The sequence below is a fragment of the Cetorhinus maximus genome, chromosome 15, assembly GCF_964194155.1.
Source record: "Cetorhinus maximus chromosome 15, sCetMax3.hap1.1, whole genome shotgun sequence".
Taxonomy (NCBI): domain Eukaryota; kingdom Metazoa; phylum Chordata; class Chondrichthyes; order Lamniformes; family Cetorhinidae; genus Cetorhinus; species Cetorhinus maximus.
In genome coordinates, this window is record NC_135893.1 from 2,777,716 (window position 1) to 2,801,038 (window position 23,323).

The following is a 23,323-nucleotide window of genomic DNA, read 5'->3' on the forward strand; positions in this document are numbered from 1 at the left end:
TGGGTGTACCTACACCACATGGACTGCAGCGGTTCAAGAAGGCAGCTCACCACCATCTTCTCAAGGGCAATTAGGGATGAGCAATGAATGCTGACCCAGCCAGGAATGCCCACATCCTGGAAATGAATAAGAAAAATATTTTAAATATGGAAAACAGGCACATATATCAGCTCTGATGATCTGAAATGCAGAGCAGTAAATGTGAATGAACCTTGATAATGTCGCAAAGCAAAGAAGGCGGGAGAATGGAGTTGAGAAACCTATCAGCCATGATTGAATGGCGGAGCAGACTCGATGGGCCGAATGGCCTAATTTCTGCTCCTATGTCTTATGGTCTAAGCATCTCTGTGAAGAATGCTGGAGTTCAACTAACTTACTCATTTATTGAGAGATGCTGAAGTCTCTCACAAGATAACCAAATCATTGAAGGCCGCTAATAAACCTCACAAAATATTCAACCTCTCAAGATATTCAAATTGAGCCTCATTAACTTTTGAGATGTCAGCGCCACCTGGCCCTGAAAAGGGGGTGGGTTTGAGGTGGGTGGGTGGAAAATCTTTTGGGTGCTGGTAGTTAATGCCTACGATTAGTTTGCTGGAGCTGAGAATGTTCTGCCTGGAGGAGTGGAGAAGAGTCACAGGTCACAAGGAAGAGGTTCCATCAGTCAGAAACAGGGTGGATTACAACATGTAGTTGATTGTGTGTTGACTGACGTTGGTTTGCTGTAGAGAGGGCAAGGCGCAGTCCTATCTTCATTTATTAAAATTCCCATCGCTATGAATTTACAAATGCTCTTTTTTTGTGCTGCAATATGTTTTTAACCTTAAAGAACTGTGGGTTTAATCTGTTTTTGTAGATAATGATGCTGAATCAGAACAAACCCGTCTCTTGTGCTGTTCATGAAGAAATAAACAAAAAATTCTCATAAACGTGAACTTAACCCTTCATCTTAAGTCGAAGAATGTGTTTGGGAGCTGCAGGATAATAGTGGCAGGCTGGCTTGTCCCTGTCGTGTTGTGAGATGGATCCATTCTTTACAAAGACATGGGGAAGTTGGGCTGGGAGTTAGTTGCTGCTTAGCACAAGGAGGGTAGAGAAGGTGCAGATGGAATCCTCTCCTCTTCACAGTTTCTGTGTTTCTACTCCATCTGTAATGTTTATTCAGTGTGTGTAGCGATAGGGGGGGTGTGTGGGTGTGTAGGGATTAGTGGGGGGTGTGGGGATGGGGGGTGTAGGGATGGGGGGGTTGTAGGGATGGGGGGGTTGTAGGGATGGGGGATGTAGGGGTTGTGGAGGGGCTGCGTGGGGTGGGGGATGTGGGGAAGGCGGGGGGGTGTGTGGGGAGGGGTGTGGGGAGTGGGTGTGGGGTGTGTGGGGAGGGGGTGTGGGGTGTGTGGGGAGGGGGTGTGGGGTGTGTGAGGAGGGGGTGTGGAGTGTAGGGTGTGTGGGGAGGGGGTGTAGGGTGTGTGGGGCGGGGGTGTAGGGTGTGTGGGGAGGGGGTGTAGGGTGTGTGGGGAAGGGGTGTGGGGAGCGGGGGGGTGTGGGGAGGGGGTTTGGGGAGCGGGGGGTGTAGGGTGTGAGGGGAGGGGATTTGGGAAGTGGGGGGTGTAGGGTGTGAGGGGAGGGGGTTTGGGAAGTGGGGGGTGTAGGGTGTGAGGGGATGGGGGGGTTTGGGGAGCGGGGGTGTTTGGGGAGGGAGTTTGGGGAGCGGAGGGGTGTGTGGGGAAAGGGGGGGGTGGGGAGGGGGTTTGGGAAGTGGGGGGTGTAGGGTGTGCGGGGATGGGGGATTTGGGGAGCGGGGGTGTTTGGGGAGCGGGGGGGGGTGTGGGGAGGGGTTTTGAGGGGGGGCGGTGTGGGGAGGGGGTTTGGGCTCAGTACTGGAGTACTCAGAGGGTTTGGGCTCAGAGGGAGTGCTGCACTGTCAGAGGGTCAGGCTGCAGATGCTCAGTTTACAAATCCAGGTAATTGTCTGATGTGTTGGTCTTCGGATAACAGCCCAGACAGAGCGGGAAAGCTGAGCCTTGTATTCACTAAAGCCCAACAGCGGAGAGAATTCCTCAGAGCTGCAGCTGCCTGGGTTCATCAAACCCTGAAACTAGGAATTTTCAACTAATTCCATCACTTATTGACAGGGAGTTGAACCTGTGTTTGTAATTGGAAACTGGATCTAACTCTTTGAAGCTGATGGTTAACGGAGATTTCACTTGCTTCAGTAATCACGCTGTGTGCCCTGAATATTTACTCAGTCTCAGTGAAACTTCAGAGCGGGCGAGGAATGTTTACATGTTGATCTGCACTAAATCAAAAATAAGTCCCATTGATTAGTCTGAGACAGGTTTTTAACTTGGATTGGATTGAGGTTATGCAGTAAAGGTCATTAGCCACGCAGCTTTTAATCACTTAAACAGCGAATAAGTATACTTTTGTCTAAATGAGAAGCAGCACCCCCAACAATGCAGCACCCCCAACAATGCAGCACTCCCAACAATGCCGCACCCCCAACAATGCCACACTCCCCCAGTACTGCCTGCAATTGTCAGCATCGATCTATGTTACTCAAGTGACAGGATAGTATGTGAACTCTCAAGCTTTTAACTGGGTGAGAAAGCTGCATGCCTACCTGACCAGCACTGCTTACCCAGAGAGTGGGTGAAGAATCTTGAATTGTATATTGAAGGGTGTATAAGGTTATAAATAGGAGCAGGTGTCAGCCATTCAGCCCCTCGAGCCTGACCTGCCATTTGATAAGATCAGTGCATTGGCAAGTCACTCCGTCGTTGATAGAGACTAATACAAATAGTCAAATAATAAATAGCTTTTATTCATTTCCACTGATAAATGGCAGGGTTTTTTTCAGGCAGAGAATCAGCAGAAAATCCTTCCGATTGTGAGAGAGAGAGAGACTCCAACATTTACTATTGTTCCGTTAGAAAAAGTTGAGGCTGGAGCTTTGTGTGTGTGACAGGACCACCCACAATGATGGATGTGCTGAGGGGCTGATGCTGATCTCCAATGGGGAATGAGCAATGGCTGTTTGATTTGAAGTATTATTTTAACAGATACCTGGATGGCAGTTGTCAACCACGTCTCAGTGATTGTGGGTTTGAGTTGCATTCAGCAGGCCTGAAGACATACTCTAGGTCGACAGTGTAATGCAGTAACCTAGGATCTTTGCACTGTTGGAGGGTCAGTACTGAGGGAGTGCTGCACTGTCAGAGGGTCAGTACTGAGAGAGTGCTGCACTGTCAGAGGGTCAGTACTGAGGGAGCGCTGCACTGTCGGAGGGTCAGTACTGAGGGAGTGTCTGGTGGAATGTTACACCAAGGTCCTGTCTTCCTTCCTATATCCCATCATCCTCCCCTCTGCTCCCCTCCCCTCCCCACACCAACCCCAACCCCCTTGACCAACACTTCTCAAAGCAGATTATCTGGTCTGTTATCTTATTTATGTCTGTGGGGCATTGAAATAGGAACAGAGAGAAATTGGTTGGGTAAAAGTGTTGGTGATTGCTGGAGTTTCCCATCAGCCAGCACATAGCCTGAAACCAATAAAATCAGATGCTGAATATCACTGGATGGTGAATATTATTTTCTAAATCTCTGGTTTTTTCCCTGCAGCGTATGCACAGATCCAGCCGCATCAGTTAATACACCAGCAGCAGATACAGTTACAGCAGCAGCAGAAACATCTCCAGCACCAGTTTGTCCTCCAACAGCAGCAGATTCAACACAGACACCAGCAGCCCCAGCTGATCCACACCACTGCCCAGCTGCAGCCTCTCCAGCAGCAGACGCAGACGCAGACGCAGAGCTTGGCCGTACAGCCCACCACACAGATCCAGACCACCATCCAGGCTCAGGTCCACCCCCAGGCCCAGCCTCACATGCAACAGGTACAGCAGAGCCCGAGCATTCTCCAACAGAAGCACCCGGCTCTCCATCAGGTGGCTCACCCTCCAAACCCGGCGCTACAGCCCGTGTCCCAGGCCCAGCAGAGTTTACAGGCAGCTGTCCAGAGCAGCCCAGCGGAGGGTCTGGTAAACAGTCACCCTCAGACCCACCAGCCTCACCAGCACCAACTGGCACCTCAGACCACAGCTGTCAACCTGCAGATCCAGCCAGCGGCACACGTGGTAAGATGGACTTTATATTCAGCACTGGAATTCCATCCGTTAACCTCTCCATCTCCATCTCTCCATCTCCCTTTGCTCTTCGTTATTCACTCCCTTTCTCCATCTGATCTGTGTCCCCGCAACCCCCTCACCCCACTCCCCCCCCACCACTCCCCCCCACTCCCCCCTTCTCCCCACTCCCCTTTCCCCACCTCCCTCACCCCCCTCCACCACCCTCCCACCTTCTCTCCTCCTCTCCATTCCGTCCCCCCCTCCTCTCCCTCTCACCTCCCTCCTCTCCCTCTCACCCCCTCCTCTTCCTCTCACCCCCCCTCCTCTCCCTCTCACACCCCCTCCTCTTCCTCTCACCCCCCTCCTCTCCCTCTCACACCCCCTCCTCTTCCTCTCACCCCCCTCCTCTCCCTCTCACCCCCCTCCTCTCCCTCTCACACCCCCTCCTCTTCCTCTCGCCCCCCCCTCCTCTCCCTCTCACCCCCTCCTCTCCCTCTCACCCCCCTCCTCTCCCTCTCTTCCCCCCCTTTCTCTCTCTCTCTCCCCCCCTTTCTCTCTCTCTCCCCCTCGCCCTCTCTCTCTCTCTCTCTTTCCCTCTCCCTCTCTCTCTCCCTAGCTCCTATCTCTCCTCCTGTTTAAAATCTCCCTCTGGCCAAGTATTTTGCTCCCCTGTCCTTCGATCATCTCGTGTGGTTCACTGTCGGGATTTGTTTCCTCCTGGGAGCGGCTGTTACCTTAATGACGCTTTTTAAATACAAGTTCTTATTCTGATAATTGGTTAAGAGATAAATATTTTCATAAAATGCTCTAAGAAGCTTAGAGTTGTGACTTGCTTCATAAATCTCCCCATTTTAATCGTCCCCATGGGTTACATTTTACATAAACAATGGATATAGAGAGTCGGAGGAAGGTGCTGAATGATTTACAAGAATGATGTCAGAACTGAGTGGTTATAACTGTCGGGAAAGTCAGGGCAGACACGGGCTCCTTTCTGTAGGAGAGAGAAGCCTGAAGGTGGGGGTGAGCTAACCTAATAGAGGTCTTTATATTCTGAGAGGGTTTGACAGGACAGAGGGAGAGGAGGTTTTTCCAACGTGGGACAGTCCAAATTTAGGGATTACCAATATCAGACAGTCACTAATAAATCCAATCAGGAATTTGGGAGAAACCTCTTTGCCCAGAGAGCGGTGGGAATATGGAACTCGCTCCCACAGGGAGTGCCTGAGATGAATTTGAGGGGAAGCTGGATAAACACATGAGGCAGAAAGGGATAGAAGGATGTGGTGATGGGGTGGGATGAAGTGGGTTCATGTGGGAGGAGGTTCGTGTGAATCATAAATACCAGCATGGAGCAGATGGGCTGAATGGCCAATCCCTGTGCTGTAAACTCAATTAATGATGTAATTCTTCGGGGCAACTTCTCGCAATAACGAGAGGTGCAAACTCTGATTTTTCCACATCTCTGATTTTCTGCACCCCCTGTTGGGGGTGATTTAACATTCCTGTCAAGCACCTCGGAACATTATTATCTTAAAGGTGCTATATAAATATAAATTGTTGTTATTGTGACAGCTTCGACTTAGTCCCTGTCTTTATCTCTCAGTGGCTGGGTATTGGCACTGTGATAAAGACAGACGGTATTCAGCTCTGTCCAAAAAGACAAAACTTTTAAAGCTGTAATGAACTCTTGATGGCCCTGATGCACCACCATCTATTCAGCCACTAACAGTGGTTATAAATCACACTTAGCACCAGGCAATGAGCAGCACTCTGTGCGTGTGTTTGCACCGCATACAGTCCCCTTTGAAACATCCCCCTCCATCAGATCAGTGTGAAGACAGAGCCGATGTCATGTCCTTCTCTGCTCTGTAAACGTGACATTGATTTATTCATCGCACCCTCTGCCGTTTTAATACAGGCCTTTCCCTGGGGCTGTGAGTGCTCGGATAGCTCTGTCTTCATGGCTTTTGTCACTCCTCACTCCCCAGCAAAAGAAAACTACAAAAAAATTGTAGTTTATAAAGTTACTGAGTAAACAATCCTCTTGCTCGAAATCGTTAATGTTCAGTGTGTAACAGGTCATTACTGTCCGGCCATGTTTATAGGAAACAGCTACTTTTAATCATGAAACTTTTATTATTGTTTTCTCCCTTCCTTGAAAGCACCGATTCTCTGCTCATGTCTCGTTCCTTGAGTACCTTACTCAAGTAAACGCTCCTTTCTGCATGATCCTACTCCTTTGAAGAAGAGTTGAAAGTTCAGAAAAGTGACAGTTCTGTTCCAAAGCCCGACACTGACTAGATCACATGCCGAGAAGCTTTGACAATGGCTTCCTCCTGGGGGTCCCAAGTTTCACAGTTTTGTCTGTATTGGACAGAGAGAAGACGTCTCCACTGGTGGAACAGACCAGAACTAGGGGCCATCGATATAAGATAGCTGCTAATAAATCTAACAGGGAATTCAGGAGAAACTTCTTGATCCAGAGTGGTGGGAGCACGGAACTCCGCACCAAAGGGAGTGCTCGTGGCAAATGGGGTGGGTACTTTTAAGGGACGAGCTGCATAAACACATGAGGGACAAAGGAATAGAAAATAGTGACATTGGGTGAGATGAAATGAGATTGGGAAGGCTCAAGTGGATCATAAACACCAGCATGGAGCAGTTGGGCCTGTGTTTGTGCTGTAAAATTCTATTTTATGTACAAAATTAAAACTGACAGACTATTTGACTGTGACGGCTTCACAGCTCAGCTTAATCCTTCTGATGCCCAGGGACAAGCAGTGTCTCTAACAAGAATCAACAGTGGAACCCTCTCCGATAATCACCCCTCTCCTCCTAAGGATGCAGAGGCTTGTTGTAGGTGCTGCTACCCTGCACTGGGATAAGTCAACTCAAAATGGACTAGATATTAAACCAGAGACCTTGCTGGGACTGTGGTTCAGTACATCGTTGTCTGATGCATTTTGCCACTGAAGTATATTCAGCCTCTTTGTCTGCCTGTCCAGTCGGAGCGAGCTGTGGCACAGAGACTCCTGTTTGAGTAAGAAAAAAACATTTTTAAATGACGTCTTTATATTTTGTTCCATCTAGTGGTGGCACCCAGTATTACCCCGTGAGTAAATGCTAATTGTCTCTCCCACCGTGAACTCCTGTAATTAAAATTGCACCATATAATTATGAATGAAAACCAACTTCTAAAATATAACCCAATAAGTCAGAGAGGAATCCCTGAGAAATTCAACTAGTGTTTAGATTCGGAAAATATTCAGAAGAATTTAGAAAATATAGTTTAGATTCATCCGATATTTAGGAGCTCATTCTTAGAGAGACTACATTTCACTCCCATTAATTCACTAACTGATGAGTATTATTGTTTTAGAAGTTGTTATTAATGAAATGTTGTGCTCCATGGTGAATTCTGCAAGGAAAGATTTTCCTAATATTAGTTCTGTGAAGGTTGTTTTTAATTCAGTGGAGATCTGTTGACCTCATTGGCCATTGAATGATCTCGTGTGGCCGGGGTCAGTGACAGCCAGCGTTGTCAGTGAGCATCTGTCATTTTATAATTAGAAAGATTTTGGTGTCTTTCCATCGAGGTGACGAGTACGCACTAGTGAAGAAACGAGTTAATACTGTAAAAATAATTACTCTGCAAAATAGCAGTTGTTTCTTGGCAATTTATTTTTGCACGTTTTGTGCTGATCAAGTGAAAATTGATTTAGTTTGGGGAAACGGACCAATTATGGAATGAAAATCAGGCAGGCTTAATAACGACAGGCAATCAGCAGACCCCAGCTTGCTGTCCATGTGCTGATAGCAGTTACATTCCCAAGCCTCCGCATAAAGGATGCCCGTGTCAGACATGGGCATAATTAGCTGCAGAATAGGCCTCGTTCTAATCTCCCCGACAACGAGGGAGATTCCAGTTTTGCTAAAGGTGTAACAAACTGCTCAATCCATTCTTTATTAATGCGGTTGCACTTTTTCTATACTGTTCCTCAATTGTGTATTGAGTCTAACTGCCCCAAAGCACTTTGCTTAAACCCCTGCCTTATCAGCATGCGGCTGTTCTGAGCCTTCATGTCACTCTCTACATTTATATCCAGCGCACTTCTCTCCTGCTTTCACATGATGTCCTTATATAAACAGCTTAATGGTTAATTTAAAACGAGATATTGAATGCAACCACTTTTTCCACTGTAAATTCTTGTGTCCATGTTTATAGTGGGATGTACCCATGTAAACGTGTCACTGTAATGCCAATAGAAGAACACCAACACTGACGGGACATAGTTACATCTAGTGTGACAAGTTTACATAGGACATTACTAAATTAACTGTTGACACAGTAAACTATGATGCATGCAAATGTAAGGTTTTTAATTATTCAAATAGCCTGCAATTTGCATGTACTTTACAAAATGCACGGCCAATGCGTAAGGTGAGGATTATCCCAGCACCTACCTCGCTCAGGCTTCCATTGTCTGCCCTGTCACTCCTCTGTGATGTATTAGCTCACTTCAGTGCTAATGTGTGGTGTCAGCAGTGAGTGGAACACCGGACAGCCTTATTACCTGGTGCAGTAACTTCCCAGGAATTTTGATTTTAAGCGTGTGGGAGAGCAAGATCGCTTCTCGGCCTTTTGGCTAAGATCAAGTGTTGCAGGGGCGACACCATGGTCCTGCCATGGCAAGGTCGGGATGGAAGGGCGATAACCAATCGCAATCCAAATCTATACCGTGGGTTACCTATCACCGTCCGAGTCACGGTGAACCACAGCGAAGGAGGATCACCTATGGATCGGGGCTTCTTCACCAGGAGGATCCTGTTGAAGGCGTGCGGCTTCCAAGCTACGGAGATCTTCACCCTGCACGACTCCCGCAAAGGTGGTTATTTCGACGTGACTTTCAAGCGAGTGGCAGACTGCGCCCGGCTCCTGAGGGTGTTCGAGGAGAAGAGAGACCTGCCGGAGATGAAGATCCTGACGGCGGAGCCGCACTTTTCTCTGCCGTTGCAACGGGAACGTGAGGTGATGGTGCATGTGTACAACCCCTTCGTCCCTGTCGCCGACGTGGTCACCTTCCTCACCAGGTACTTCGATAAGGTGGGGAGCGGCACCGAGATTCGAGACGACTTGGGGATCTGGACAGGCAAACGCCTGTTTAAGGTCACGCTAAAGACCGATGGTAAGGGAGCCATTTTCCACCCTCCTTCCAGTTTCGCTATCGGGGGAAACCGTGGCTACCTGGTCTACGCTGGGCAACCCAAGCATTGTCGCTCATGCGGCAAGGCTGGTCATGTGGCGGCCAACTGCAGCGCCTCCCTCTGCAAGATCTGCAAACAGGAAGGGCACCAGACAAAAGACTGCAAACAGGCCAAGTGCTGCAACCTGTGTGGCGAGGCAAGTCACCTCTACAGGACCTGCCCCAAACGCTGCCGTACTTACGCACAGGCAGCCAAAGCCGACCAGGGGGAAGCAGAAGAAAGGTTCCGTGTCACTCCAACCACCAAGGCCCCCAGGGAGCTCAACGGGACAAAAGAGGACACAGAGAGAGACAAGGTGGAGAAAGAGATTGAGGCAACAGAGAGCCAATCAACAGCACTACCCCCTGAACCTTCCAGTCCTCAGGACAGCGAATCAATGGAGGAGGAGGCAGCAGTGGAAAAGCAGCAGGGGGAGTGGCGGACGGTGAAGAACAAGAAAAGTAAGAGGGAGCGAAGAAGAAGCAAAGGCGTTTCCCAGAGAAGCGGCAAGAGGCGTCTCCCATCCGACACGGATGACAAGGGCAGCAGCTCTTCGGATGAGGAAGTGCCAGAGCGGCACCGACAGAAGAGGCGGCAAAGCTCCAGGGCGTTGGAGGACGAGACACCCGAGCTCCAGAAAATTGGAGACAACAAGGAGACCAGCGCACCCCAACTTTGCCTGCAACCTGAGGAGGCCAGTGCACCACAGCCCCTGGAATCTGGGAGCAGTGAGGCAATCATCGCACCCCAGCTCCAGGAAGCCGGGAACAGCAACCCCCCAGAGGGGGTGAGTTTTGGAGAAGCTTCTCCAGCAAAGGTCATCTCAAAACCCGCTCACTACGTGAACCTCCAGATGCCACTGGAGCAGAACACGGCCAAGGAGATCTACCTCAGCCCATCCAAAGTGAAGGAATTTGAGCTCACTACGGGTATGAAGGAGCAGACTAAAGGTCTGGGACTCTCAGAGACAGTGGGTTTGGTAGGAGAATAAATGCTTTAATATGGGTTTAAAGATTGTATCCATAAATGTGCGTAGCATTAAATCTACTACGCGATGTGTTGCGACCTTGGACTACCTAGCCAAGGTCAAAGCTGACCTGTTGTTTCTGCAGGAGTGTGCGATACCGCACCTCAGCTCCTACAGGCAATGGTCACGATGGTGGTCCCACGGGCCATCGATCTGGTCGGGCGGAAACGACTCTCGTTCCTCCGGCCTGGGTATTCTGCTGCGGGGAGGCAACTTCACCGTCTCCGAGGTCAAGGAGGTGGTGGGCGGGCGACTCCTGGTAGCAGACGTAATGTACAAGAACGCTCCACTCCGGTTAATTAACGTGTACGGCCCGGCACAAGGGGCTGAGCGGCTGGAGGTTTTTCAGCAGCTCCCACTGCTGCTGGCGACCTCCAGGCCGGTCATTCTGGGCGGGGACTTCAACTGCATCATCGATGCGGCTGGACGATCCGGCAGGGCCGGAAGCAGATTGGACGCTACGTCCAGATCCCTGATGGAAACAGTTAAGGATGCCAAGCTGCACGACGTCTTCAGCAACCCTGCAGACGGAGCGCAGCGTAGATACACCTGGTCGCGGCCAGACGGGTCCATTCGTTCCAGGATAGACTTCCTGTTTGTGTCCCGTGCATTCACAGTCAGATCCACCGACGTCAAGCCGGTGTTCTTCTCTGACCACTGCCTCCTACTGGCGGACTGCCACTTGGAGGAAGACCTGAGGGTGGGCAGGGGGGCATGGAAGCTAAATGTGCAACTGCTGACCCCAGAGAACATTGAGGAGCTCAAGAGGGATTACAAAGGTTGGAGAACCGTGAAACCCCTCTTTGAGTCCCTGACACACTGGTGGGAAGTGATCAAGGGAAGCATCAAGAGGTTTTTCATCCGCAAAGGCACCCAGAAAGCTAGAAAGGAACAGAGGGAAATGTCCCGACTCCAGGAAAAGATGCAGAATCTGCTCCGGCTGCAGTCGATGGGGGTCGATGTCAAGGAGGAGCTCCAAGAGGTGAAGGGCCAGCAAGCCTCGCACTTTGCCTCGGAGGCCTCCAAGATCATCTTCCGTTCCAGAGTCCGCTCCGTGGAGCAGGATGAGACGTGCTCACGTTTCTTCTTCCAAAAGGTACACAGAGAGCGCTCTGTGATCAGCAGCCTGAAGGAAGAAGACGGCTCAGTAAAGTCATCACGGTCCGACATTCTGAGGATCAGCAAATCCTTTTATGCCGGTCTGTATGACGTGAAGCCCACGGACAGCACGGCCTCCCAGTCCTTCCTGTCCTCTATCACGGAGGTCTTAGACCACAGTACGCGGGAGAGCCTAGACAAACCGCTAACTCCTGACGAACTGACTAAGGCCCTCGAGTCCTTCGAGAAGAGTAAAACCCCCGGAAGCGACGGCCTGCCGGCGGAGTTGTTTTCGGCTCTGTGGGACTTGATCGGCCCAGACCTGCTAGAAGTGTACGAGAGTATGCTCCTGGCCGGCAGCATGTCAGAATCCATGAGGAAAGGCATCATCACCCTCATCTACAAGCACAAGGGGGAAAGGGAGGAAATTAGAAATTGGCGACCCATTTCACTGTTGAATGTGGACTATAAGATTCTGTCCAAGGTCATCGCCAACCGGGTCAAATCCGCTCTGGAATTGGTGATTCACCCTGACCAGACCTGCTCTGTGCCAGGCAGGAAGATCTCTGACAGCCTGGCGCTGCTCAGGGATACGATTGCCTATGTACAGGACAGGGGTGTGGATACCTGCCTCATCAGCTTGGATCAGGAGAAGGCCTTTGACAGAATATCGCACACCTACATGGGGGATGTGCTCTCCAAAATGGGCTTTGGGGAGGGAATTCGAAATTGGATCCAACTGCTCTACACTAACATCAGTAGCGCAGTCTCAATCAATGGGTGGGAAACAGATAGCTTTCCGATTAAATCTGGAGTCAGGCAGGGCTGTCCTCTCTCGCCTGTCCTTTTCGTGTGCTGCATAGAACCCTTTGCCGAGTCCATCAGGAAGGATCCGGGCATAAGAGGAGTGACGATCCCAGGCAGTGGAGGCACTCAGGTAAAAGCCTCCCTGTACATGGACGACGTCGCCGTCTTCTGCTCGGATCCGCTGTCGGTGCGCAGACTGATGCACGTCTGCGACCAGTTCGAACTGGCCTCGGGAGCCAAGGTAAATCGTGGGAAGAGCGAGGCCATGTTCTTTGGGAACTGGGCTGACCGATCCTTTGTCCCCTTCACTGTCAGGGCTGACGGCCTGAAGGTGCTGGGGATATGGTTCGGAGGGACCGGGGCATGCGTTAGAAACTGGAAGGAGCGAGTGGCTATGGTGAAAAGGAAACTGGGCATGTGGGAGCGACGCTCCCTCTCCATTGCGGGTAAGAACCTGGTCATCAGGTGTGAGGTACTCTCGCTGTTGCTGTACGTGGCGCAGGTCTGGCCCATTCCACACTCCTGCGCGATGGCGATCACTCGAGCCATCTTCCGCTTTATCTGGAGGTCGAAAATGGATCGTGTCTGCAGGGACGCGATGTACAAGCCTCTAGATAAAGGGGGAAAAAACGTGCCCAACATCGCCCTCATACTGATGGCCACCTTTGTGTGTGGCTGCATCAAGCGGTGCATAGACCCTCAGTACGCAAACACCAAGTGTCACTACGTGCTGAGGTTCTACCTGTCCCCGGTGTTGCGAAGGATGGGTCTGGCCACGCTGCCGCGGAACGCTCCAAGTAGTTGGACCGTGCCGTACCACCTGTCGCTGGTGGAAAAATTTATGCAGAAAAACACCTTTGACCACAAGTCCATCAGGCAGTGGTCAGCACGTAACGTCCTAGAGGCCCTGAGGGATAAGGAGAGGGTGGACCCTGTGGGATGGTTCCCCGAGCAGACTGTCAAAGTCATTTGGCAGAATGCCTCATCGCCAGAACTTTCCAACAAGCACCAAGACGTAGCTTGGCTGGTGGTGAGAAAGGCCCTCCCCGTCAGATCCTTCCTACACGCCAGGAGTCTCACCCCCTCTGCACGATGCCCTCGAGGGGGCTGTGGTGGGGAAGAGACCGTTGTTCACCTCCTTGTGGATTGTGCCTTTGCAAAGAAAGTCTGGAGAGAGATGCAGTGGTTGCTGTCGAGGTTCATCCCGAGCAGTTCTGTGACACAGGACTCTGTGCTCTACGGGCTGTTCCCAGGGACACACACCGAGACAAACATCGACTGCAGCTGGAGGATCATCAACTCGGTGAAAGACGCGCTTTGGTCTGCCCGAAACTTGTTGGTCTTCCAGCACAAAGAGTTGTCCCCGACCGATTGTTGCGGACTGGCACAATCCAAAGTCCAGGACTACGTGCTGAGGGACGCACTAAAGCTTGGGGCAGCTGCCGCAAAGGCGCAATGGGGAAGGGTCGCTGTCTAAGACCTTTCTACCACAGCGCACCGAGAGACTGGGAACTGTTTAGAGCCCCTCGGGCTGTACAGATCAAAATGAAAGGCTGTAAATGATTGTAATATTGTTTGTACTGATGCACCTGGTGATACATTTTGTAAAAGTTTAACCTGGATTGTACCCTTGTAATGTTGTTTTTGAAATGGTTTTGAATGTGATTGAAGATTTTTTATGAATAAAGTATATTTTTACAAAAAAAAAGTGTGGGAGAGCAAGAGACCAGAAGCAAACTCATTTTAATCCATCTTTGCAAAGAGAAGCTGAACCTTTTCTTCCAGCAAAGCTGCTTGTGAGTGGAATTGCTGACCTAAAGTTTGACCTCATTTAGCACAGCCCTGAATATCAGAGTGTGGGGTGGGGTGGGGGTCGGGTGAGGGTGTCGGCGGGGGATGGGGGGGAGGCTGGGTGGGGGTGTGGGGTGGGGTGGGGGCTGGGTGGGGCTGTCAGCGGTGGATGGGGGGGGGGAGGTTGGGTGGGGGTGTGGGGTGGGGTGGGGGCCGGATGAGGGTGTCAGCGGGGGATGGGGGGGAGGCTGGGTGGGGGTGTGGGGTGGGGTGGGGGCCGGATGAGGGTGTCAGCGGGGGATGGGGGGGAGGCTGGGTGGGGGTGTGGGGTGGGGTGGGGGCCAGGTGAGGGTGTCAGCGGGAGATGGGGGGGGAGGTTGGGTGGGGGTGTGGGGTGGGGTGGGGGGTCGGGTGAGGGTGTCGGCGGGGGATGTGGGGGGGAGGCTGGGTGTGGGATTGGGTGGAGTGGGGGTCGGGTGAGGGTGTCGGCGGGGGATGTGGGGGGGAGGCTGGGTGAGGGTGTCGGCGGGGGATGTGGGGGGGAGGCTGGGTGTGGGGTGGGGTGGAGTGGGGGTCGGGTGAGGGTGTCAGCGGGGGATGGGGGGGAGGCTGGGTGTGGGATGGGGTGGAGTGGGGGTCGGGTGAGGGTGTTGGCGGGGGATGGGGGGGAGGCTGGGTGAGGGTGTCGGCGGGGGATGGGGGGGAGGCTGGGTGAGGGTGTCGGCGGGGGATGGGGGGGAGTGGGGGTTGGGTGAGGGTGTCAGCGGGGGATGGGGGGGAGGCTGGGTGAGGGTGTCGGCGGGGGATGGGGGGGAGGCTGGGTGTGGGATGGGGTGGAGTGGGGGTCGGGTGAGGGTGTCAGCGGGGGATGGGGGGGAGGCTGGGTGTGGGATGGGGTGGAGTGGGGGTCGGGTGAGGGTGTCAGCGGGGGATGGGGGGGAGGCTGGGTGAGGGTGTCGGCGGGGGATGGGGGGGAGGCTGGGTGTGGGATGGGGTGGAGTGGGGGTCGGGTGAGGGTGTCAGCGGGGGATGGGGGGGAGGCTGGGTGAGGGTGTCGGCGGGGGATGGGGGGGGAGGTTGGGTGGGGGTGTGGGGTGGGGTGGGGGGTCGGGTGAGGGTGTCGGCGGGGGATGTGGGGGGGAGGCTGGGTGTGGGATGGGGTTGGGGGGTTGGGGTGGGGTGGGGGATCATGTCGAATGGAGTAAATCTGCTCTTCTGAAGCACAGAATGTTTGTACATCTCTGCCTTGACCCCATTTTGGAGATAGTAACACCACATCCACAAACATTCACTCCCTCCACCACCGACACACAGTAGCAGCAGTGTGTGTACCATCTACAAGATGCACTGCAGGAAATCGCCAAGCCTCCTTAGACAGCCCCTTCCAAACCCACAACCACTACCATTCAGAAGGACAAGGGCAGCAGATAGATGGGGACACCACCACCTGGAAGTTCCCCTCCGAGTCATTCACCATCCTGACTTGGAAATATATCACCGTTGCTTTTTTGGCTCTGGGTCAATTTTTTAAAAATTCATTTACAAGTTGTGGGCGTCGCTGGCTGGGCCAGCATTTATTGCTCATCCCTAATTGCCCTTGAGAAGGTGGTGCTGAGCTGCCTTCTTGAACAGCTGCAGTCCATGTGGTGTAGGTACATCCACAGTGCTGTTAGGGAGGGAGTTCCAGGATTTTGACCTAGCGACAGTGAAGGAACGGCCGATATATTTCCAAGTCAGGATGGTGAGTGTTTGGGAAGTAATGGAGCACCTTGTCCTTCGAGGTGGTAGAGGTCATGTGTTTGGAAGGCGTTGTCAAAGAAGCCTTGGCGAGTTGCTGCAGTGCATCTTGTAGATGGTACACACACTGCTGCTACTGCGCGTTGGTGGTGGAGGGAGTGAATGTTGAAGCTGGTTGGATGGGGCGCTAATCAAGTGGGGCTGCTTTGCCTTGAATGGTGTCCAGCTTCTTGAGTGTTGTGGGAGCTGCACTCATCCAGGCAAGTGGAGAGTATTCCATCACACTCCTGACTTGCGCCTTGTGGATGGTGGACAGGATCTGGGGAGTCAGGAGGTGAGTTACTCATCGCACAATTCCCAGCCTCTGACCTGTTTTTGCGTCCAGAATTTCTGTTGATAGTGGCCCCCAGGAAATTGATGGTAGTGCGATGGTTATGTTACTGGAGTAGCATTTCAGAAGCCTGGAATGATTTATTATACAACAATCTGACCACAGCTATACTGATCAAATCTCAAATAGTTGTAAATTTCAAAGCTGTTGATAGGATGGTTCCGGCAGGCTCAGACATTTTGACTTGCTGCTATAGAAATTTACCATTGAGAACTTCACACTGATTTGTAACAAATGTTGAGTGATATTTTATAAACGATTACAGTTTTATTCAGTTTGCCATTCCATGTAAAAGGTTCCTGATGTTACCAATGTTTAGTTCAGCTAAGTTGCTTTGGAAAGAGCATTTTATATCTCTGCTGCTGCTATTGGGGATCCATTGGGAATGAGTGATTCATTGTTCTGCTATATTGTAGATCCAGCAGTGCCAGAGGAGCACCCAGGACAACACCAGGAGAGAGAAGGTAGACACTGCCCTTGAGAAAGGACCGGTAGAGAAATCTGCAGCTCAGACCACCCCTCTGGCCTCCACATGCTTAGCAACTGCGGATCAAAAGAAAGCTGATTCAGCCAAGCCTGTAACCCAAGGTGAGAGATTGTGAGCGGCTTCCTTCCCTGAACACTTCAGCTCACACGATTTATAAAGGACATTCCTTGGAAGTGCATAATTATGGAAAGTGAGGAACGTAGCTGGGCTCTATAATTATAATCCAGCTGCATGCTGCGTTTTCTATAATTGTTGCAAAGAGATTTTTCTGGGATTGTTGGTGTGGGGCTGAGAGTAAGTGTGGTGCTTTCCTGATGGCTTTTTTGTGAAGGGAATGCTGAGCATAGCGCTGAGCTCTTCAGACTAGATACTGCAGTTTCCATTCCTGTGAGAATTCAGACATTCCCTCTGGCTTGTCACAATTGGTCAAAATACTAGAAGGTCAGGTTGTGGAGAGGGGGAGGCTGGAATCAGCCAAGGCTTGTGGCTCTGGTTGCTGTACAGTGATCCCAGCCACACTGCACATGTAGGGATGTTGGGTAGGATTGGTTGTGATGTGCTCCACGTGTAGCTCAGCTGCCAGCATTCACCGTCTACCCTCGCACTCTAATGGGCACAGTAGTCCCCAGAGTAATTTCTAAACTATAGAGTTTAAGCAGCCTGTAGGGGCTCAAGAGTTCCAGTAATTGGGGCCTCCTTAACACAAGCAAGTTTCTGTTTGATTTCTATTTTTCTCCCTCCCTTGCCTGAAGGTCTGGACTGTTAACCTGACCAATATTCCACAGGTCCCAACCGTGTCCTGGAAACCTTACCCACGTGGCCATTTTGCACATGTGAACCAGGTGGGAAGATAATGGCATTGCAGCGGAACCCTGACCCTGTTCTCGTTTGATGTTTTACACAATCACTTTCCGGAGAACAGCCACATGACATGACTGGGAGGTGGATCCCCATCTAAACTCCCGACTCTCCCACCTTCAGTCTCTCCGTAATGGCTGCAACCCTCTGGGATTTGCTAACATTGCCCGGACCTGGAATTGAACTGAGGAACTCTGTGCTTGGTTTGGGGTTACCACGGCACCAGGCATAGCTGAGAAAAGTTAGTCAGTGCCATATTCATTTATATCAAACACAGTTCGTTTCATAGTTTCATTAAAATGGGGGTTGGGGGGAGATTGAATATTTTGGTGAAGTCGGAGTTCTGTATCCTCGTTACACTTTTCCCTCATTTTTATATTCGAGACAATCCAGTATTACCCGTCTTATTCCAGATTAGGAAAGGATAGATGCATGTGGAAAAATAAGCTTTCCCTCCTGGAGGATGGTTATTATCATTTGTTGTTATCACCAGAGAAACTGTGAATGTGACAGCTGCTGTTATAATGTCTGAACAATTTGGTTAATGTGCATGCATCACTGACAGCTCAGCTGACCGTTCATTCCTGCTCCCTAACAGTGCAGAGGCAGAGTCACTGAACGATTGAAGTTGCATCCACAGGGAATGAGCGCACACACGGATCAACAGGCAGCTGTATTGATCAGAGCCTGTGGGAGTCCGTACATCTCAGCTAGCTGCTGTTAGAAATCTCATTGTCGTCTCTAGTTTATTACAGAGTAAGAGGGTCAATATCATCTTTTTACTCGTGAATTAAAATTCAGAAATGGGGAGGAAGCTTTATTATTTCATACCATTGTGACAGGGTATGTCTGTGTCTGTGTGTGTGTGTCTGTGTGTGCGTGTGTGTGTGTGTCTGTCTGTCTCTGTGTGTGTGTCTGTCTGTCTGTCTGTGTGTGTGTCTGTCTGTCTGTCTGTCTGTCTCTGTGTGTGTGCGTGTGTGTGTGTCTATGTGTGTGTGTGTATGTGTCTGTCTCTTTGTGTGTGTGTGTATGTGTATGTGTGTGTGTGGGGGGGGAGTCAGTTTAATCCAGGAGAGAAAGTTTCTTTTTGCATTTTGAGCTGTTTGGATTCACTCATCTTTTCATTTTATTGTTGCATTTAATATCATTTAAACCTGTTGGGCCTTGGGGACAGTGTGGGATATCCCAGATATCAACCTAACACTTCTGTCTGGTGAGGCTTTGAACGTGTTTATCAGCTGCTTATGTCACCAGTTTACATGAAGCTTCACACTTTCCCTCTATCTCTCTCTCCCTCTCTCTCTCTCTCTCTCTGTGTCTCTGTCTCTGTCTATCTCTCTGAGGGGTGCCCGTGGCCAAGCCTGATTTAAATCCTCTCTTGACTGTGTTTCCCTGCACCGGAATAGGACCCAAAGCAGGAATCCTAGTTAGATTTCCCTCTCCGCGGCCCCTGGTCTGTTTGCAGTTCCCCTGTGTCCACCCTTTCTCAGACTGGCATCCCCAGCACTGAGCATGTGTTAACACCGCGATCTCCGTGCTCTGCATTGGCTCAGTGACATGGCAAATGGTGCGTTTGGAACAAAGAGAGAGAGTGCTTGTGGGAGTCAGTTAATTTCTGTTTGGTGAAAGGAAGAAGAATTTGTAGTTTAACGTCTGATTACAGCACGTTTGGAGGGGTGGGATTAAAAAAACTCACTCCCGCTGTTTGACATGTTGAAGAAACAAACTTTTACAAAGTATTTACCGTGCAGAAAAGCAGCTTCATGGCAATCGTTCTGCTCCACTCGAGTCTCCATCCACTCTTCATGTCACCCATCACCATTCCCTTCTGGTCCTTTCTCCCTCATATATGCTTGTCTAGTTTCCCTTTACAAGCCTCTATACTGTTCACCTGTGGTAGTGAGTTCCACAGTCTCACCGCCTCGTGGGTATAGAGGTTTCTGCTGAATTCCTCTATCGGATTTATTAGTGACTTTCTTATTTTTATGGCCCCCTAGTTGTGGTCTGTCCTGCAAGTGGAAATATCTCCTCTATCCTGTCTGGAGAGGTGGTCCCTGTTGTGATACCCTAAGAAAGCACCACAGCTGTTTCACCTGCAGTCAGGCAGAGACAAGCAGGAGGGTCTCTCTCTCTCCAGGGAGAGAAACTCCATTGTATGAAGATAACTGCGGCTGATGTGGTCAGGATGGTCAGGAGCCAATGAGAATTTGTTAGTGCAATTCTCGGGCAGGATCAGATTGTAATACAAAGTCACCTACAAAAATCCCCCTCCATTAGTGAGACTCTGGAAGACTAGCAATCTGATGTCTGTTACTTGAGGTTACTCTAATTACTGGGTATTTTTTATGTTTGCAGTTCGTTAGAAGGAAGTAAGAGGCAGGGATTTCTGAGGAAACATCATCAGCTTTCTAATTGCTCCATTAGGGCCACGAAGCTTTTAGAAAATGTGATTAGAAAGATTAGATCATGAAAACTGGAAAGTACTGTGAAATCCTGGGAAACAAAAGGACTTCATTACTTCATATCAGCCAGTCTGTTTAGTAACTAATGTATGTGCAGGAGATTTACAGCATTGCTGCTACTCCCACTGCTTTGCTGTTGTCCGTTATATGCCTGAACCATTCAGTAACTAGAATAAAAAACAGAAAATGCTGTAAAAACTCAGCAGGTCTGGCAGCATCTGCGGAGAGAGAGAGACAGAGTTAACGGTTCGAGTCCGTATGACTGAAGAAGAGCCACACAGACTCGAAACATTAACTCTGTTTCTCTCTCCGCAGATACCAGACCTGCTGAGTTTTTCCAGCATTTTCTGTTTTTATTTCAGATTTCTAGCATCTGCAGTATTTTGCTTTTACTTCAGTAAAAACGAAGTTTAGTTCTAAAGGTTTCTGGACTCGAAAGGTTAACTCTGTTTCTGTCTGTGCAGATTGCTGCACAGACCTGCTGGGTATTTCCAGCACTTCCTGTTTTCATTCAGTAACTAGATTGGTTTCCATTAGCACCTGATCTGCCTCCTTGGTACAGCTGGACAGATTGGGCAGTGATGGTGTGTGTCCTTGAGACGTGCACTTTTTCCATAGGAACTTAAGAAATAGGAGCAAGTGAGGAATCATACAGCCGAATAATCCTGCTTCATCATTGAATATGATTGTGACTGATCCTCTTCCTCAACTCCGCTTTCCCACTTGCTCCCCATATCCCTGAGAGATCAAAAAAAGTGTCTACCTCAAACTTAAATATACTCGAGATAGGAGCATCCACAACCCTCTGGGGTAGAGAATTCCAAAAGTTCACAACCCTGTGAACGAAGAAATTTCCCCACCTCTCAGTCCTAAATAATCGACATTCCATCCTGAGGCTGTGCCACCAAGTTCTGGATTTCACAGCCAACAGATACAAACCATGTGAATGTTTGTTTTGAAGAAATCAGTATAAGTTTTTTTTTAAAAATAGTGCTGGAGAAATTAATGAGACTAAAAGTTGACAAATCTCCTGGACCAGATGGCTGACATCCTAGGGTTTTAACAGAGGATGCATTGGTTTTCATCTTCCAGAATTCTCTAGATTCTAGAACAATCTCCATAGATTGGAAGGAACAAACATATAAACTTGCTGTTCAAGAAAGGAGGGAGGGGGGAGAGAGAAAACAGGGGACTATAGACCAGTGAGCCCAACATCAGTAGTAGCGAAATGCTAGATTCTATTATTCAAGATGTGCTACCTGAAAACTTAGAAAATAGTAATATGATTGGGCTGAGGCAGCGCAAATTTATGAAAGGAGAAGACACTGAGACAGTCCATGTCCAAATGCAGCAAGACCTCAACAATGTCCAGGCTTGTGCTAACAAGTGGCAAGTAATATTCGTGCCACACAAGTGCCAGGCAATGACCATCTCCCAACAGGATAGAATCTAACCATCGCCTCTTGACATTCAATGGCATCACCATCGCTGAGTCCCCCACTATCAACATCCTGGGGGTTACCATTGACCAGAAGCTGAACTGGACCAGCCATATAAATACTGTGGCTACAGCAGCAGGTCAGAGGTTAGGAATCCTGTGATGAGTAACTCACCTCCTAACTCCCCAAAGCCCATCCACCATCTACAAGGCACAAGTCAGGAGTGTGATGGAATACTCTCTGCTTGCCTGGATAAGTGCAGCTCCCACAACACTCAAGAAGCTCAACACCATCCAGGACAAAGCAGCCTGCTTGATTGGCACCACATCCACAAACATTCACTCCCTCCACCACTGACACACAGTAGCAGCAGTGTGTACCATCTACAAGATGCACTGCAGGAATTCACCAAGGCTCCTTAGACAGCACCTTCCAAACCCACAACTTCGACTATCTAGAAGGACAGGGCAGCAGATGCATGGGAACACCAACACCTGGAAGTTCCCCTCCAGGCAAAACACCATCCTGACTTGGAAATATATCACTATTCCTTCACTGTCGCTGAGTCAAAATCCTGGAACTCCCTCCCTAACCTCACTGTGGGTGTACCTACACCACATGGACTGCAGCGGTTCAAGAAGGCAGCTCACCACCACCTTCTCAAGGGCAACTAGGGATAGTCAGTAAATACTGGCCCAGCCAACAACGCCCACACCCAAGAACAAATATAAAATAAAAACCATGTACCATCTATATAGATGGTTTAGATGAGAGAACGGAGTGTAATGTATCTGTGTTTGTTTAGTTGGGAAAGTAAGCTGAAAGGAGAATGCAAAGAAGCTGCAGAGAGATAGAGACAGATGAGCAAGAAAATGGCAGATGGAATTTAATGTGGGGAAGTGTGAAGTTATCCATTTTAGAAGGAAAAATAAAAAAGCAGAATATCTTTGAAAGGTGAGAGTGGGAAATGCCATGTCCAGAAGGATCTGGGTGTCCTTGTCCATGAATCACAGCAAATTGCATGGAGGTACAGCTAGGGAACGATAAAGCAAATGTGATGTTGGCTTCTAATCCAAAGGGATTGGCGTGTAAGAGTAAAGAAGTCTTACTGTAATTATAGATGACATTGGCGGGGCCACACCTGGGGTAGTGTGTGTAGTTTTGGTCTCCTTCCCTAAGGAGGGATGTACATGCCCCAGAGAGAGTGCAACAGAGGCTCACTCAGCTGGATGGATGGATGAGAGGATTGTCTTATGATGAGAGATTGAGTAAACAAAGCCTTTTCCCTCAAGTTTAGAAGAATGATGGGTGATTTAATTGAAACATACTAAATTCTCAAGCGGCTTGACCAGATAGATGCTGATGAAATGTTTTCTCTGGCTGGGGAATTGAGAGCACGAGCACTGTCTTAAGAAAAAGGTGTCAGCCATTTAGAACTGAAACAAGGAGAAACTTCCTCACTCAAGGCGTTGTGAATCTTTGGAATTCCCAACCCTAGGGGCAGAATATTGTGCTCATCGAGCGGGCGCGTGCCCAACCTGGACGAGCATAAAATGATGTGCGATAAGGTCAATGACTTGTCATCAGAAGACATGACGAGGGGTGATTGGCCTGGGGTGTGTACTCTGTTTCTCTTTCCGCAGATACTGTCCAACCCACAGCACTTTCTGTTCTCATTTCAGGTTTCCAGCATCTGCACTCATCTGCTTTTCAACTAACTTAATTTGTGATGTTGATTGAGGCCTAAATATTGGCCAGGGCAAGGAGGGTGACCCCCCCCTGCTCATCTTCGATGACAGTGCCGTGGGATCTTTTATGTCCAGCCGAGGGGGCAGACAAGGCCTTGGGTTTAACAAGTC

General features: G+C 49.9%; 1 protein-coding gene and 1 long non-coding RNA gene across 3 annotated transcripts in view; one reads left to right on the forward strand and one right to left on the reverse strand.

Moving 5' to 3' along the window:
- phc2b (polyhomeotic homolog 2b (Drosophila)) overlaps positions 1 to 23,323 on the forward strand; it is a 286,708-nt gene that overhangs the window by 229,573 nt on the left and 33,812 nt on the right. For both annotated transcript variants that reach the window (XM_078557757.1, XM_078557758.1), the window contains exons 9-10: positions 3,618 to 4,132; positions 16,635 to 16,806. In XM_078557757.1, the coding sequence (XP_078413883.1) occupies positions 3,618 to 4,132; positions 16,635 to 16,806 (687 nt within the window). The remainder of the gene's footprint in view (positions 1 to 3,617; positions 4,133 to 16,634; positions 16,807 to 23,323) is intronic.
- The window catches only part of LOC144690359 (uncharacterized), a 37,125-nt gene that overhangs the window by 8,310 nt on the left and 5,492 nt on the right, over positions 1 to 23,323 (reverse strand). The gene's annotated exons all lie outside the window — the stretch shown is intronic.